General features: G+C 32.4%; 1 protein-coding gene across 16 annotated transcripts in view; it reads right to left on the bottom strand.

Annotated features, from left to right (window-relative positions):
- LOC105210691 (heterogeneous nuclear ribonucleoprotein L) overlaps positions 1-19,236 on the bottom strand; it is a 216,598-nt gene that overhangs the window by 140,766 nt on the left and 56,596 nt on the right. The window contains exon 1 of one of the 16 annotated variants that reach the window (XM_011181797.3): positions 17,579-17,864. The exons of the other annotated variants lie outside the window; for them this stretch is intronic. Within the exon in view, the coding sequence (XP_011180099.1) occupies positions 17,579-17,626 (48 nt within the window). The 5' untranslated portion in view covers positions 17,627-17,864. Of the gene's footprint in view, positions 1-17,578; positions 17,865-19,236 lie in introns of those variants that run through there. 16 annotated transcript variants of the gene reach the window in all.

The following is a 19,236-nucleotide window of genomic DNA, read 5'->3' as shown; positions in this document are numbered from 1 at the left end:
CATCGCTCCAGCAGAGCGCCGGCGGCGAACGAAATGAGACGAACACACACACACAGAAAACAACAACAAAAACAATTTGTGTGACCGCCCGCTATGCGCGCGAATTATTTTATTAAACGTGATTTTAATGATTTTATAAATAATTTCTAAGGCACACAAACATACACATACACAGGCAGGCTGGTAAACCACAGTGTACAAGTGTTTGTGCGTATAGCTTCATATCCAACATTCAATTTGCAAAATATGGCCAATAAAAGTGTTTATTTGTATGTATGTGCACATTATTTTTCGTCATTTACAAGCACATTATCATTTATATACACATTACAAGCCTCCTTCGACCTCCCTCTTTGCACTTTCCCCTACACTGTAGTGTTGCTGGTAGGCGAATATGAATGAGTGAGTGTTTGCGATGACGCGTTGTGGATGAGTCGCTTTCCTTGCCGGCCGTGAATAATAAAAATTATAAGATTTTGAAAATTTACGAAAATTCATATTTTATACACACGAGTGTCTGTGTTTGGTTATGTGTGTGTGATCTTTTACGAGGGAAAATTGGAAAAGACAGCAGCAGATAAAGTTTGAAGGAGGCTGAGGAAATGACAGACGGAGAACATGGGGTGGGCAGCATTTGAAATGAGTAAATTGAAGATGGAATATAAAAAAATGGAAAAAATAATTTAAATTTTTGGAAAATATTTTTTTCTTATTATTACTTATTCATTTTTCATTAATATTTTTTATTTGCATTTATTTTTTGTGCTTTTATTATGTACATTTGTATTTAATAATATTTTTATATTTAATTTATATATATTTCTTTAAAATGTTTAATAAATTTATTTTTTTGGTTTTTTTATTTTAATTTTTATGTTTTTTCATGTAATTTCTAATATTTTGTTATTTTTATATTTTTTAGTATTTTGCAAATTAATATTTTTTTTAATTATTTTATTCTTTAAGTTAGTTAAAGTTAGTTAGTTAAAAATATATGTTTCTTATTAATTTTATCTATTTTTTTTTGCTTTTCTTTAAGTTTTTATAATTTATATATTTGGTTGTAATTATTTCAATTACGTTAATTTTTATAGGATTAAATATATACAGCTTAAAGAAAATTTTAATATTTTTAATTTGAATTTGTTATAAATTTTTGGAAATATTTTAAAAACATTTAGAACTATGAATAAATAAAATAAATAATATTTTTTTTGCCTTAAATCTTTTTTTCTATTTTATTGTTTTAAAGTAATTATTTTTTAAAACTATTTCATTAATTAATTTATTTTTTTACTATAAATTTTGTTTTGTATGAGATGATTTGAAAAATGTAAAACAACTGCTTGTTTTGAGAATATTTAATGTTGTATATTATTTTTTTTTTTTTTTTATTTTTTTTTTAAACCCAAGAAGAAGAAAATTCAATATATTCTCTTTTCCAATATTTTTTAGAAATTACAAAAAATAAATATACAAATAAATAAATATAAATATAAAAAAAATTATTTTATTTATTTTTTAATATTAAAAATATATTATTATTATTACTCTTTCCACAACACCATAATTTGCTTCCCATTTCAACTAATCGCCAAAAAGTGTAAGTGAATGAGCGCATTTGCATAAAGCGGCAATAACGAGAAGAATAATGCAAATTTGACAATAATAATCATAATGGCAATAGCAAAAACAATATGCATGCATAAATAGCTACACCTAAACACATAGGTTTGTACCATATATAAATACACATATCTACGTATATACAAATACAAAATACCACAGCTGCCAGGGAGAAAGAAAAAATTGGCAATTTCTGCTCAAAAAGCAAACACATGACTAAGCAGACAGTGAATGGCAACAACAAATGGCAATCAACGCACACTTTGCTCCCCCCCTCTGACCGCTGACCGCTAACCGGCAACCGACTGCCGGTACAGCCTTAGCCTCAGCCTCATCTTTTGCTTGACAACCTCATTACCATGCGTTAGCACTACGCCACAGCTGGCTCTTTATGTATATATCTAGATATATATTTATGTTCAGTGGTATATGTGTTATAATAAATTGGCAATACTGAAAACAACAGTTATGTATATCGCTATTATAACAACATTACGTTTGGAACGAGCGCATAGCATTTGTGAGGAAATTATTATGCATATGAGTTTTTTACGAGAATATTATTTAAAAAATATTTTAAATTTATATTAAAGTATATTTGAAGAGTTATTAAAAAAATGCCCAATAAAAAATATTTTTAAAAACACATAATGTTTAAAGTTTTAAATGTTTAAAATAATAGAAAAGCTTTTATAAGGTTCTTAATGGATTTTTTGTAATATATTGCTCTCAAAAATGCATTTAAATTTTTCTTATTTTTAAAATAAATATTTATTTTTTATTTTTACCTAAGTTTTATAATTTAATTATTTGGATATATTATTTTTAATACCAATTCCTAATAAATTTTAGGAATTTTTAGGGATTTTTTTTAATTAATTCTTAATAAAATCTCAAATTTAATTTTCATTACAAGAATTATGAATTTTGATTATACTCCTTAATATTTTTGTTTTCTTAAGTAAAAGTTTTTAAGTAAGTTTTTATAAAATTCCTTTAACAGATGTTCTTTAAAATAATTATTTTATTTTTATAATGTAACAGTAAATTATTATTTTTTTGTATTTTTTTTTATCAATTATAAATTATTATTTTATTTAGTAGTTTTTTTATTTTATAAATTGTATATCATTATTATAATTTTTGAATATACTTAGGAATATTTTATTTAGTTTTTTGATTATTTTTAATTGTATTTCTTTATATTTTATAAACATTTGTTTAGCTTTAATAATAAATAAAAATTAAATATAAAAAATATTTCAAAAATTTTAGAATAAAAGTTAACACAAAATTGTATAATTAATATAATACTATATTATAGTACTATATAGCTTTCATTCATAATTTTTTACACTCTTTCCCAACTGCCCTCTCATTCTACCATCTGAGCACCATTTAATAGTCACTCACTCACATATTCGCACTTTTCAGCAATTCATTCAGTTTTATTCTATACTTCGACTACTAATATATGAGTACATACACGCATACATACATATGTATATTAAACCATATCCCAATTTCTCTCCCTTCGAATCACCTAAATCACTCTCAAATGTATTATTTAATTTAATTTCTTCTCTACATGTTCTTCTTGTTGTATGACGTTTTTTTTTGGACTTTCATTGCTTGATTTGTTATGAATCCGCAGATTTGGCATTTATAGTCATTCGAATTGATTCATTGTGCATTCATAATTTATAGACCACAGAGCAGCGATCGAAATACACACATATACCTATGTATATATATTTTGGTTGCATTAGGCAGTAGCCAGCTAGTCACCAATAACAAGAACAAGCTGTCTAAACAACAGCTGAGCAAGAAATGTCAGAACAACAACAAATCTTAAACAGTTTAATAGCATATGTGCGAGGAGCAAGTGCACGAGTGTTTCAGTGTGTTGTTGTTGTTGCTTGTTTGCCATGCTTCATCGATGACGATGATTTGATTGTGCTGCTGATAGCAGATCTCTCGTTTCAAATATAAAATAATAATAGGAAAGTGCCAAAGGAACCACAACAATAAAAACAACAACTACTCTACAGTGAGTACAGTGAGAGAAAGAGAAAAAGGGAGAGGGAGAGAGTGTAGAAGAGTAAATGAATGGCATGCAGCTACTTCAAGTCGTTAAAGTGGCTGAGAAGTGACGGCCGAAGTGCCGGCGAGCGTGTTTTGAGGCGCGCAAGCTGTTGGCTGTTTCAAGTGTTTAGAAAATTATGTAAATAACACACTCATATGTACATACATACAATTTCTACATTTCATGCATGTTTCATATTTTGTTATAAATTTAATTCTGCGGCAGTAAAAACAAATCAGCATTTTTTGAAGTTTTTGCTTTTTTGTTGTAAACATTTCACTGTTTGATTGCTGGAGCTAAAGTGAAATTCTTTAAGTGAGTGATTTCAATTATAGAAATGTTTATTTTTAAAAAGTAAACAGTGATTTTTAAAAATATATTCAAATTCCATAATAGCGCTGTTGGAGTCTTTGTTGCGTGTTCATTAACAAAATATTATAGCATTTAATGCGTTTGGTGAATTGGGTCTGAAGGAAAACTTTTTGTTTAGAAAATTGTTTTTGGAAAAATTTTTATTATTACTATAAACAAAACAATTGGTTTAAGCAAATTAATAAAAAACCGAAATAGTAATATGGCAATTATTATCAGAACAATACTTGATTCTAAATTTTTTTTAGAATAAAATAAAATAAATAAAATTTTAATTTAAAAATTTTTTTCTGAAGTATTTTTTATCTCAAAGAGATATTTATGAAATTTTCGAGTTGAAAGATATATTCCTAATTTAATTTTTTATAAAATTTAATAGAATTCCTATGATAAATTTTAACAATAATTACAAAATTAAAAAAAAAAAATAATTACATCGTTTTAAAGTCTTTTATTAGATTATAACTGTTGACAACTGACAGCTGACAAACGACTTTTCTACACTCAAGGCAAGTAAACTGAGCAGAAACCTATGAAAAAGACAATTTTATACAAATTGAAGTGTACAAATGTACAAAAACGCAAAGAAAACACAAAAATTCTCATTCTAATTTCTATGAAACAGAAAATTTGTCATTAGTCATGGATTGCAATTTTCATAATAAGCTTATAGCAGCAAGCAAATTTTATACGAAAATAGATAAAATAAATCAAATAAATTTAATGTTTTTAAGTCATATGACAACTGACAACACTATTCTATAGTTTCAAGATTTAGGTACAAAACATTGTGGTAATATAGAGATAAAAAAGAACTCAAAATAAGGGTACAAACTCATTTTTCGCCACCTAAGGTCTTGTATAAGAGGCAAAGTAAAGTATTTTTCACAAAATAAAGGCTGATAATTTATTTTAAATGAATCGCTTTTCCACCTTTTTCCACCGCCTGGTCATGCTTCAATCGATTTTTTATGGCCCTCAGCAGCGATACTGCTCATCAATGTCAATTAAATTAAAATTGTCCAAAGCACATATAAAATTATATTTGTCTACACAAGCGGCAATAAAGACCATTAAAGACGACACTAATTATTAAGCAATTTAAAATACACGCACAGACACATACACATGTCCATACATTATCATCAAGTACTCGCAGCGAATGCTCGCCATGTGAAAATGTGATATTAATTTGCCACGCTAAATTCTAATACGCCATTAAAAATGACAAATCCACCGAAAATCTCAACCTGCCCACATACAAGTTACACACAAGCGCCCATCTATCCATCTATGTGTGTGTGTATGTAAACATTAGAATAATTAAGAATTAAATTTGGTGCCATGATATATTTACTATGAATTCACTCAAAGTCAAACAGATAGTTGGACAGACACACACACACGCACAACGCATGGAAATGTCTATGGCAAGAAAGCAAGTCATCAGCAGAAAAATCCGAAATGCAACTATAAATAAATACACATATTGTGAAGTGATGATGAGCAGGGCAGGGTAGGGGAGTGTGGCGCATGCAAACGCTAGACCGACATGTACATATGTATGTATGTAAAATTATAGCAATTTAAATCTACTAGGAGTACTTAGAGCAACCTCCACCTGTGATGGCTGCATGTTGCACTCGTTCACACACTCACATACAACATCAATAAAGCGTTATGCCAATGACTTGTCGCCACTGTCATAAGCGATTAACGCAGCGAACGCATGACAAGGAAGGCAAAAAATTATATTAAAGAAATATAACAGAAAAACTAATAAAAAATATTTTAGAAAAATAAGACAAATAATTAAATTTTTGTATATATATAATAATAAAAATCACTAAAAAATATCACAGGAATATCAAAAATAAAAAATATTTAAGAAAAAATAAAATAATAATAATAAAAAAGAATAAAATGTAATAATCATAAAAAATATCATAAAAAAATATTTGAAAAATTGATTACAAATTTTAACATATTAAAAAATATATGTATATAAAAGCAAATAATTAAAAAACAATAAAAAATACGAAAATGAATTAAAAAAAGTTTTTAAATATTAAGAAAAATAAGGACAAATATAATTTGCAACAAAAAAAGAAATACAAAAATATTCAAAAAATGTTAAATATTTTTCTGAGAAAATTTTTATAAAATTATATATTAAAATTTATATATTTTTTTATATTTCAAGAAAAAAAATATAAAAAAAAAAATAAAATAAAAAAATTAATATTTTAAAAATTTAATAAATCAAAAATTTCTAACTATTTATACAAAAAAAATAATTATACTAAAAAAATTTATCAAAAATAAAAATAAAAATTAAAAAAACGAAAAATTTAAAGAATTCTAAATTTCTAACAATTTATAAAAAAAATTAATTATACTAAAAAAGAAAAATTTATCAAAAATAAAAATAATAATAAAAAGAATTCTAACGATTTACAAAAAAAATATTAAAATAATTTCAAGAAATTTCAAACAAATTTAAAAAAAAATGAAAATATATGTAAAAATATACATATTAGAAGGCACCAACTATCGCTGACACACACGACGATAACGTAAATCAACACACAAGTCATATTATAACAACAACTTTTCATGCAACCAGCAATAAAAATACATAAATCTTGAGGCACAACATCAACAACGCGCAACGCACCTGCCTCCACCGAGCACAGCAACAACGACATATTGCCGAAGAACGCACTCAAACACACACACTTAAATGAGTGCATGTGTTGCAAGACGCATTTGGAGGCCTGTCTGGGGAGGAGTGTCACGCTAATGCACTGTAGTTGCGATAAATTCATAGTGACAGGTAGTCAGTGGCGATATCCAGCGACAAACCGTGCGACAGAACGATCGCCCACCGACTAAGGCTGCGAACGCATATAGTGGTGTGTGGGATGAGGTGGTGAAAGGAAGGGATTTTCAGATAGAATAGATGGAAGAGAAATTAATTTAAATTTCTGAAATATTTAATTTTGGTTTCAAAGAGTTGCTCATGAATCCAATGTCTGCCTAGCTTAAGCATGAGACGCTTTTCAAAAGCAACAATCAAAGCAAGTGAAGACTATTCTTGAAATGTTGATGTTCTTTTTGTTCTTCTTTAAATGTCAACTTAGCTTCTAAAACACACCACACATTTCCCAATCCTTCACCACTATGTAGCCAGCCTAAGGTCTACCGATCAGTCAGCACGCCACCATGCGTACGCTCACTTTTAATGATCTTGGTTGTATATGCAAGCGAAAATTGCGTATACAATAATTCATTTCATTAGCCGCAATTCGCACAAGTTTAGGGAATTTAGCGAACCGTGTAGCGCGCTCCTTCGAAGACCCCCGCAGTCTACAACTATTTGTATCTTCTTCAGAACGCTTCACGCTGATGTATGGACTACACTTGCAATTAGTGTTCGTTCGCCGCTTTCCACTGTGGCAGCAAGTGATATGTTGCAACATGAAGCAGTTGTGCACATTTTTCGCCACCGATCATCAGCCGGCTAGCTGTCTGTCTCTACATAACGCACTGTGATGTGCGCTACAACAACAGCAGCAAGACATAGCGCATAGTTGTCATTGCAATTCATTTGCATTCCTTTTCTGCTCATTTGATTTGCCAAAAAATGTGGCTGTCTCGAGGCATTTGAATGCACGAAATTGACTGTGAATAGATTTGTTGGCTGTAAATAATGTGACGATCGCGGTGATCGTGTTGGATCTATTTGGGATTAGCAGGGGGTTTTAAAAATGGCTAACGGTTTAATAGTAATTCTAATTATATTTTGAGAGTATATTATAATATTTACTATCGAGTTTTGAGTTTCAAAGCCAACTCAATCAAGAATATGATCACTTTTGATTCGCTTTGGTGATGGTATTAGGCGACTTTTTCGAAGTGGCTAACGGTTTTTAGAGAGTATATTATAGTATTCACTGAAAGAAATATACATTTTTGAGGTCCGAAACCAACACGATCAAGTGTAGGATCACTTTCAGTTCGCTTTAGTGATCTTGTTAAATCTATTTGGCTTTAACAGCATTTTTTGAAAGTGGCTAACGGTTTTTTAGTAACGTTGACTATACTTGAAGAGAAGATTATGGCATCAACTGGAATAAAATCAATGTTTGAATTTCGAAACTCACTCGATCAAGAGTATAATACATATTTCTACGTTGAATTTAGTTCATCATATTTTCATAACTCCCCACCTTTTCATGATAAAAATAAATGTTCCCTAAAAACGTATCAAATTTCGACCTCCAGCTCGCATAATTTAGAACACTTTATAACACAACACTTGAACTGTCATTGAGCTGTCAAACTGTATGTCATTCTAAAGCACTGTACTTTATAACAAAGTATCTAATGTATCGAGCTATGTGGTTCATGTGAAAGCGTACAAGTGCGTGTTAAGCGGTCGGCGCCTCGAAATAAACAGTTGTTTTCGATCAAATGTCAATCACTTGCTGAACTATTTACTTTGGCCGTTTTATCTTTTGCTATTTTTAAATGTTCCTCAAAACTTTGCTGCGGTAAACTAATACTTCACACATGCCTGTCAACTGCTGAAAACAGGAGATAAATTAAAATAGAAAATTTCAAATGCAACCCTGTCAAATGTGTCAATGTGCTGTGACACTTTTTATGAGCACTGTTGCTAAGGAAAGTTTTGAGAGGCTAAAAACGAGGCGAAACCGGGAAGGATGAGTTGATAATAGGATTTTACTGAGACAGAGAGAGAGGGATAGAAAGAGAATTAGAGGTAGAAATAGAGATAAAAAGAGAGCGCGTGATTGAGAAAGAGTAAGCGAATCGCTGATCACTCAAAAAACTGATTTAAATTCTGAGTAATCCATTTTTTTAGAAATCTTTCAAAATCCAACCAGTAAATTGCCAATTACAATACTGTAATTAGCGGCGCTTCAATTTATCATACACTCCGCGCAAGCAAGCAACATTTAGCGCCAAAATTTAGCGACAATTTAAGTATATTTTTCCTATTTCCTCGAGAGCGCGCACTATATATTATCATGCGCACGCAACGCGCGCCAATTAAAAAATATGCAACAATTGCTGCTGCTGCCAAGCTGAAATGTTGTTTATGAAGACGAGACGCGGCTTGCAAAAATAGCACAAACAATGCGGCAAACACCAAACGGCGCACCAACAGCCAGCAGCCAGTTGGATGAGTCTTTAAACGGATTGCAGTAAAATAAACACTAACAACACATATGTTTGCCGGCGACGACAAAATGCAAGCATGCAATGTGCTTTGAGATAAAGCAAAGCAGTAATAAAAAAATCAAATTAAAAATAGCAGCGACGCGCCAAAAGGGTATACCGCAAAAATAGCGTCGCAACAAACGACTTGTTGCCAAGAAATTTTCAAATAGCAAAAATACAAAAAAGCGCCAGCACGCACATGTTGCTTAAATGTAAGACACGCCGCGACGCGCCATATATTAGATGTGCGCGAATTTCGCACAGCAGGCGGACGACTGTTTTTTTATGGCGCGCGCTAAGCTGGATGGGTAATTTTAGTAATATATGCTTATATGTATATATTGAAAATGCCACAGCGCGCGAATTGGGAAATTCATTGTTACAGTACTTTGCTTCTTAATATATGGATGTTTGCAAATGTAAAGTCATATGCCTTCAATATAGAGTCTATACTTCAAGTTTATTGCAACAGCGCGCGCCGCTTTGGTTTCAACTGCCGCGCGCTTCATGGAACAAAATATTTACTGTTGTTGTTTTTGTTATCAATAACATTTATATAAAAACAGATCTATTAGCTAAATTTCTAATAGCTTGCTAAGAAAGTATTTGCTTTTGCCAACTAACTCAACAACTGCGCCGCGTTCATGCGCTACACGCATTCTCTAAATGCATATGACTCTACTTCTTAATTGCTTGATTATACTTAGCGCCGCCAAAATTTTTATTAAAACGCAAAAAATTACACATAACCTTTGTTATTGTACCTTGTTATTGTACTAACAATTTGCACACATAAATTAAATTGCATGCACACCGCATCAAATCTTACCGACGCACCGCGTCCCGTCGTCGTCGCTAGTAACGCGCTCCAATTGCAAGCGCTGAAAATAGCAGCGCCTTCAGCATAAACTCGCAAAATAATTAACTAACTTGAAGGCAATGCAGGCGGCGCATAACAACAAAGTCAACTAAGCATAGTATGCCGCGCACCACAAGTTGTATTGTAATTGCGACATTTTGACGACGGCGGCAAAAATTAGAAAAAAAATGCTGATGCATAGCAAGTACACATTTGCCGCTGACACTATAGTCACGATAATGTCATTGCTTTGTTATATGCTGTTTTTCTTTGCCAATAAATGAAAATGTGAAACGTAATGCTTAGGCGCGCTGCGATACCGTATGGATTTTAGACGAACGCTTGACTGCTTTGCTAGCCGCATTATACTGGCTAGCTGGTTGGCTGTTGAACAAGTAGTAAATATCGAGCGCCAAGCAACTAAACATATTGCTTGGTTTTAAATGCCAATGACTTCTTTCCTTTCTACATTATTTTAGCCTTTTAGCAAAATTCGCATATTTGCGCGTTCGCAACAGCGCGTCAGCTCGTGCGGCGCTGTTAAAGCAAGCGCGTCAGTCAGCTAGCCGCACACGTCGCATGGCTTAGCGGCACGGTGACGCGCGCTATGCGAAAAGTGAAAATCATATTGCTGCTTGTTTTTTTCTTACGTCGGCATTGTGAGTAATTCTTTTGGTTTTGTTGTTATTTTTCAATTTCCAATTTCATTTGCGCGCACAGTATTTTCTATGCCACCGTTTCATTGTGCGCCGCCGACTGTCGATTGTTGAAAGTAGAAATTTAGAAATTTTCGTCAGCCCAAAAACGTATAGCGTATGCGAAATATGCGGAAATTCTATTCTAGTTAAATTTCTTTGTTTAATTTTTTTTATTTTTGCTTTACTTTCTGTTTGCCAAAAATTGTTCGATTTGAAAGCTTGCAATTTGGCAAGACCCCATTATTTGACTACACAAGAAACGCGTCATTTTGTGTTGAATGATTACTTCTGGGAACAGAATTAGTTATTGATGATTTGCAAAAAAAAATAAAAAAAATTTAAAATATACATAAAAAGGAGAAGTCCAAAAGTACTTTAGTTTAGGTACCATATACCTCAAATCGAAAAATATAGCATGGAACTCAAGATCATTCCTAATGATGAAGCTTCAGAACTGCACGAAGAAAGATTAAAAAAAAGGTTTAAAAAATTTTACAAAAAGGTTTAACCAATAATTTCTATTGACACTCTTGATCCACTAACTTCGGGAAATCCATCCCTCTAGAAATACGAAATTATCTCAGAACCCGAATTCTTTCATCACTAGTTAGCTTCAGAACTTAGAAAATAAACATTAAAAGAAGGGACTTGAAAAGATTTATGCACAAAACCTGAAAAAAGTTTAGTTATAGAACGGTTCTTGCTGATCTGTAAGCTTAAGCCAAGTTAAATAGGTTCATTAGTTCGATATATAATATATCAAAAGGCTTTCCGGTTCAGTATAATTATTGGGTCTTGGTGATCCGGCAAGATGAAAACCTTTAACGTTAATTGTATACCGGTTATATATAATTCGATAAAATCTATAAAATATAACCTTAAAATTCTAACTTCAAAGAAATTGGAAAATATTAACTCGCTTCAGAACATGTTGAGAAAATATGACGAAAATTATACTGAAAAGAGTATAGACAAATAGAGAACTGATTTTCAGCAAATCTGAAGTTATCTGAGATCATATAACCTCAAAAAAGCTAACGGCTTTATTGTCAACTATAATAGATAGTATACTACAAAATCAATACTGAAATAAAATTCCACAACAATGCCGCGCCTTCAAGCACGTCAAACCTCAGATGTCATACAATATTCTATAGCGTCAGCAAATAACTACAGAAAATCCGCGCCGAAATCCGAAAATGTGATCAAAGGTATTAAAATGTCAAGCGAACTCAAAGTGTAGGAAAATGCAAAAAAAAACAAGCCGGTGCACTAAAAGACCACAAAAACTAATAGACAAACAAATAAAAAGAAAACCTCAAAACACAACGACGAAAAGCACAACAAAACAAACCGCAAGACAACTACAACGAAAATGCTGTGAAATTAAAAACAACACATTGTGAGCGCTTTGAAAATAGTTCAGCTTCATTGGCGACGCTAATGGGCGGAAAAATGTGAAAAGCGCAGTAACGCGCGCTGCCATGTCATGTAGCCGCAGAACATAAACCGAGGGAGATGCTGAGCACAACAAACAACAAATTGTGGGTAGAAGAGCGCTTTTGTATGGGGGCGCAAGCTGACTGCTTGTTGGTGGGTAACCACCAAAACGACATTAGTCACATGTGTGCGCGCGTCCAGAAAAAGCAAAAGCAAATAAAGCGAAAAACGCTTGACTGCCCAGCCGTTTAAGCGCCGCACTACTGTAACCCTTTAACCCCACAATTTAACCGAATTTAAGTGTAAATAATGGAAGCGCGCCACGCGGTTGTTAATGTGTTAATCTCCAAGCGAATTTGAGAGCGCGCGCCCGCATCGCGCCATTAAGCGCAAATAAAGTAATGAGCTGAAAATACAAACAAATGGAGAAAAAAGTTCTCAGACTATAGCAGAGATGCGCGCACAGCATCACAGATTTTTACCTTCGCTTTCAGCTGCACATTTACATATATAAAGAATGTCAAAAAACAGCAGAAGCGACGCGCGCTCTTCACTATTTGCTCGTTAAACTGTAGTCAGCAGCGAAGAAGGCGCCTCTTGCGTGGACAGACATTTCATGCGCGCTTTGGCGCTGAGCGTGAGCGCAGAGTGTACAAACTGCTAGACTTAGTTGTTGGAGGTGTTGGTGCGTTCAACGCAAAGGTCGTCGCCGTTACAACCGAGCCGAGGTTTACTTGCGTGCTCGCTAGCAACTTCCTCATTGAGTAATTTGACTGTGTAAATAGGACGCTGAAAGCGTTGGCTATTAAGCAAAGAAGCGACAGAGGAAATTTCAGCTGATGGTGGGCTTTTGTGTGACCATTGTAGAATTCGTAGGGCTAGTATTATGTTCCATTATAAACTATGTACCTCTTTGGTCGTAGACTTATCGTCTTCCGAAGAAGCGTAAAATAAATATATAAATTTGAATCTGGACTAGTTTGGACCCTAAAAACCGTTTTTTCGAAGGAAGCGAACCAAAAAATATTTGCCGATAGACTTAAAAGGTGGAAAAGCAATTTGCTAGGAGCTAGAACTGCAATGGACTCATGAAACCATTTTATCGGTCGCGGTAAGGATCTCAATCTTAATGATGATGAGATGATGATGAATTGACGAATTAGATCAACAGATGATAAGAGGTCAGATACCTCCATGTTTTTTTTTTTTTTTATGTAATGAGATATGAATCAAATCAGATGATTAGAGCTCAAGCACCTTAAAGTCAAATATAATGTAATGATGCGAGATCTGATGTAATTATGTGAAAAGCGTTGGGATAAAGCGATAAGTCACATGAGATTAGATGGGATTATCCGATGTGATATGATGCGTTTAAACACGCTGAGAATGTTATGAACTTTATTCAGACCGGGTCAGATCATAGGTAATGGGATGTATAGCATATATTACAGAAAAATTAGGTGATAGTATGATTTGAGAACATTTTAAATTATCAAAACAACTGCGAGATGTACTTGAGATGTTTGAGAGGATATAGTAGGTTCAAAGCAGAGGGCAAAGTGATCATAAAGTGTATGATGCTTTTGGATTTATTTAGATTATGATTGAATAATGTTTTAAACAATTACAATTATGTGATTGAGTAATGTTTTGAACTATTACAAGAATAACAATCAAAGAAAATTAGAGCTATATAAGATAGGAAATCTACAAAATAAGTAAGATATGAAAAGATAGTTAAAATGACATTAAAAAGGTCTGATCAGTTATGGTTTGTTATATGGTCATCATGAGAGAAGAATTTCTCTCAATTCATCTCTCTCTAAAAAAATAAACACGATGTTTTGATTTCCTCACAAGATAAAGTGCATACAAAACTCAACTCACAAGCTCCAAATGAAAGAAGTCAACAAGTCAATGAGTCAGCGCTTTCTCAATCGTCACACACTATCTCCACGATTTCATAATTTTGTGCTTAATGTGTATGATAATTAAGCATTTATACAATTGTTAAACGACTTAAACGGCCCACAACAGCTGTCGGTTACTTGTGCCCACGATATTTTTGTTTTTTTTGTTTACCCCCACATTTATCTTATTTTCACTAGACATTGCTTTGCATGCGCCTTTTGTTTTTTTGTTATTATTGCACGTTTGCTTTTACCCTCGCACCAGCGTGTCTGATAACGCTCAACGCCGCTGCATGTGACACACACAAGTGCGCGGTATATAACTCGGCATACAATATGGACTATTCTCAGCCAGACGCGCGGCGCATTGTTTGCCCAGTTGTTGGCCTACGACTTTTGCTGGCATTTAAAAAGGTGTGAACGAACTGACACTTTTGCTGACGCTCGACGGCGTGCGCAACACCGCGCGTCTCCGAGAAGCCAGCAGCCAGCATATACCTTGCACACTCTGACCGCTAGCGGTTGGTGCTGTAGGCTGCGCTCGGTGTCACCGCTGAGGTCTCACGGCAAATATGCCATAAAATTATGTTAATATACGAATTGTAAATTAAAGCGCCTTAACATAATGCAATCCTGCCGCCCCGCAATTTCACACTCACCTTGCGCTGAAACATTTCGCGCCTATTTGCGAATATTACAATTGGCGTTGGCTGCGTGGCGCGGCGCGGCGCTGCCGCCACCCACAAAGTTTGTTTACTGCTTGTTATTGAAGTAATGCACGCGAGAAAGTGTAAGAAATGTGTTTACAATAAGGTTAACAGTAACAAGTATTTTTTATCCGAAAAAATTCAAATTTTTTGGAAAAAATGTGACAAGTCACGGATGCGCTGCAATTGCGCAAACAAAGCGCGGAAATGAATTGGCAAAATAAAAACAACGACGACTGCAAGGAATGCAAATACTTTGTATAACAGTGTGCTATTTGTAGCTTTGTTCAGCGCTGGGCAGCAGCAGCGCATTAAGCGAATGAGTTTAGTGACTCTATTTCCGTTGAGGGGTGAGACATTCCAAGCTTTTTTATACTTAAACATTCAGCTTAATACACGCTGTACCGTTATTTGATGTAGAAGTGTGCATGCTTCATGCATATTTCAAAAAAATCGAGTTTTAATTATCAAAAAATTTGATTGAAGAATTTTTTGTTGCTCAAGATTTTATTGAAGAAATATTTCGAGTTTCAGGATCCCGATATTTCTAGACAAAAATGCAACCAAAATTCTCTAACTACTCATTTGATGTTTAAAAGGCATTTAACACTTTTTGTTGACTATAGTTGTAGTTTCGGGACTAATTTCGGGATCCTCAAATATTTTTTTGTATTTAATTTAAAATTCACTATTTGTTTATTTTAATAACTTAAAGTCATTAAATCTATTACTTCACTAGTTTTATCGGGACTAACTTCGGGATTCCGAAATGTAATTTTGTTAAAAATTTAATACTTCGATTTCTGACAAAAAAAATTTAGAAAATATATTTTTCTGGTTTCGGGACTAATTTCGGGATCACGAATTTTTTTTTGAAAGTATGTATTCAAAATTCATTATAGCGTAATTTTAATACCGCAAAGCTATTCAATGCTATTAATTGACTATTTTTTCGGGATTATATTCGCGATCCCGAAAATTATTTTCGTCAAAAATCATTAATTGGAAAATTTAAAGAAAAAAATATTTTTCACAATTTTTGCTTTCAAAATATCAATTTTTTTATTTTTTCATTAGTTTCAGAAATCCTAAATCCACTTCAAGTCCCCCAAAAATCAAATTCCATTATTACAAAAATTACCCAAATTAGAGCACATTAACAAACTGCATAATAATGAAAACTCGTTTCTGCGTTGTTCTTTGAGATGGCTTCAGGTTTTTTCATGCCTGTTAATATGCAAGAAAACCGAAACAAAAAAGTCTCAAAATCAAGCTGTGCTTTGCAAGCTTTCTTGTTCTTGTTGCTGCTCTCGTTATTGCTGTTTTTGTTATTGCTGTTTTTACACATTGTTTGCATTATTGTTGCATTCGACGCAATGCCATTGACGCTGTTTCTTACTCGGTTTGCCGTTGCGCAAAAGTAGGTCAAATACATCCAGAAAAGGTAGGAGGCAATGAGTCGAAACCAAAGAAAGAAACACAAAAAAAAAAAAAACTCGAAAGAATATGTATGACAGCCAAAAAAGTTGTCTTACCGAAATTGAAAAAACAAGAGAATGTATGTCCATACAAGTGACGAATACGCATTGAAATGTGCAAATGTTTGTGTACAACAAATGAAGCAATAACACTACAAAACACAAAAAAGAATAACAACAACAATGAAACATCTAAAGGTAGCGACCGAAAAGATCAAGCAGTAGCCAAAAAATGAAAGAAAAAAACTTGGTGGAATGGAAGGCACACACACATGCTCTATATATATGAGAGAATCACATGTGTGTTTGTGACTTTGTTGTGTTCGTTTGTCCGTGAAGTAGGTGTGCCCGAAAGCGCAGCTTTTGCGTGTGAAACACATATTGCAATTTCATTTCTTGCATTTGCCTTTTTATTGTTATTGTTGTTGGTTTTTGGCAATTCTTGCGTTTGCACTTTCTACTCGCACACGTTTTTTGCACATTCCCTTTCGCTACGCAATTTCTTCACATTTCAATTGCCCTCTGGTGGCTGATTACACTGATTTTACGAGTTTTTGGTTTGCAGACCTTTTTCTTCATTCACATTTTTTTAAATGAAATTTAACATTTACTGTTATGTTTTGGTGATATTTTTTCTTTGCGGGATATTCTATAAAAATATTTTTAATTTTTGATTGCTTCGGTTTTTCATATATTTTTAAATACATATATTTAAATAATTTTAATTTATAAAATAATTTAATAAATATTAGCAGCTTTTTATTACTTTTTCAAAATTTTAAGAATATTTTTTATCAATTTGTGAAAGTATATTTTATCAATTAAAAAAAATATATATATTGATTTTTAAAAATATTTTCATAATTGGTTTTGAATATTTTTTATCAACTTGTGATTTTTGGGAAAAAGTAGTTTTTTTATAAATATTTTATTTTTAAAAATATTTATAAATTTTTAAATATTTTTTTTATTTCTGAAACTATATATTTTTTTAAGAATCTTAAACAATTTTTTTGAATAATTTTTATAAAAAATATGTTGATCAATTTATAAAATATATTTGTAATTTTTTAATTTTTGTCAAATCTTTTAAATATTTTTCCTAATAAATTTAAATTTTTTGTTATTGTAATTTCTCCCCCACATGCTTACATTTGGTTCCGTATTATAGCCAAGCCAAAACATATCACCGCCTTCCATTTGCTGCACGCTTCCTTCTGACTTCAAAAAAAAACAACTTATTTATTTTCACCGCACTGTGCGATCCTGTTGTACTCAAGAAACCGCCAGAGGCCAAAGTATCACAAACACAATATATTTTTTATATTTTTTTCCGTGATTTTTCCCACTTTTTATTTTTATTTTTTTGCAATAAAACAAATATTTTGTAAAAAGCAGTTTTCGACAAGTCACTTGCAGAGTTGTGAAAGAATACAAACCACAAATAAAGGGACAACGACGAAAATAATGTGCAAATAAAACAACAAAAACAATTACCACAAATGGCAACAAACGTCATTGGGGTACCGTTATGCACGGTATTTGTATGCATTTCACGTAAATTGCAAAAAGGGGAAATATTTGAGCACAAATAAATACAAACAACAACATGCAGACATGTAGACAAATACAAAAATACTTATATATAATACATATATTGATATATTCATACATAAGAGCACACATACACACTATTTTTCTTCGCTTTGGTGGCTCATTTTTCTGTCCTCTCAAATCCTGTTTCTGATTTTACGTTGGCCTGAGGGGGAGAATGCTTTTATTTTTTGCAGCATTTTTTGACACACAGTTCAATTACAACAACAATAAAAATAATAAAAGAAACCCAAAAAAACAACTTTGTTATGACCATTTCTAAAAGTTCAGTTGGGCACCAACGCTGATTGCAGATTCTACTACTTTAGATAATAAAATAATTACTTCAACAGTTCAATTTCTTTTTCCAACCTTTCATACACCATTTCCACTTCAACGATCACTTGAGGATCACTTACGATCAGTGATATAGAGGCACTCTTTTGAAATGTTTTCTCTGGAAACCAGATCTTTGAGTCTCCAGACCAAGTGTAGAACAGCAGATATTGATAGTTAAATCGCTTATACCAGTTTGACTGCGAGGATCAGTTCAAAGGAGACTACTTTAGGTATTTGATAACAAAAATAATGCAGAAAAAATCATTCATTTAGAAAACAAATTTCAACTTCAAATTAGTCTACTATAGTATTGGTAATTAGTAATTTATTTGTGGAGATCAGTATCGATCCGTACAGTACGAGATTTTTCAAATTTGGAAACCTTTTCAAGAATTCTAAACGTGATGGACCCACTACTTCTTTTTTCCTCTCAACTCTCTGATATTTTAGGAAGATAACTATCACTTCGTAAAGTAAATGGTTAGTAATAATCAATTACTACTTCGATGTATACCGATTACATAATTGTAGAAGTAAGAACTACTGATCACTCAATCAAAGCAAATGAATAACACATATTTTCAAAGTTTCCGATTGGTAACCAATTAGCTTAGTAGTGATCGATAGCACTAGTTGATGATCTAAGTAATAGCATGCATATTTAGACCTTAACAGGAGTATTGGTTGAAGGGAAAGCCGCTAGTAGTTCGGATATATGATATATTATATAGGCTTTAAATGAAGATAATTTTTTTGTTTATCAATGGAGGGATACAAAACTCAATCAAAGGAAAATTTCATAACATATAATATTTTTGTTCATTAACTTGATATATGAAAAATAGTTTTAAAAAGGGTTTTTATAAGAAATATTTTAC

The sequence above is a fragment of the Zeugodacus cucurbitae genome, chromosome 6, assembly GCF_028554725.1.
Source record: "Zeugodacus cucurbitae isolate PBARC_wt_2022May chromosome 6, idZeuCucr1.2, whole genome shotgun sequence".
NCBI classification, from domain to species: domain Eukaryota; kingdom Metazoa; phylum Arthropoda; class Insecta; order Diptera; family Tephritidae; genus Zeugodacus; species Zeugodacus cucurbitae.
This window is presented reverse-complemented; position numbering and strand designations above follow the sequence as displayed.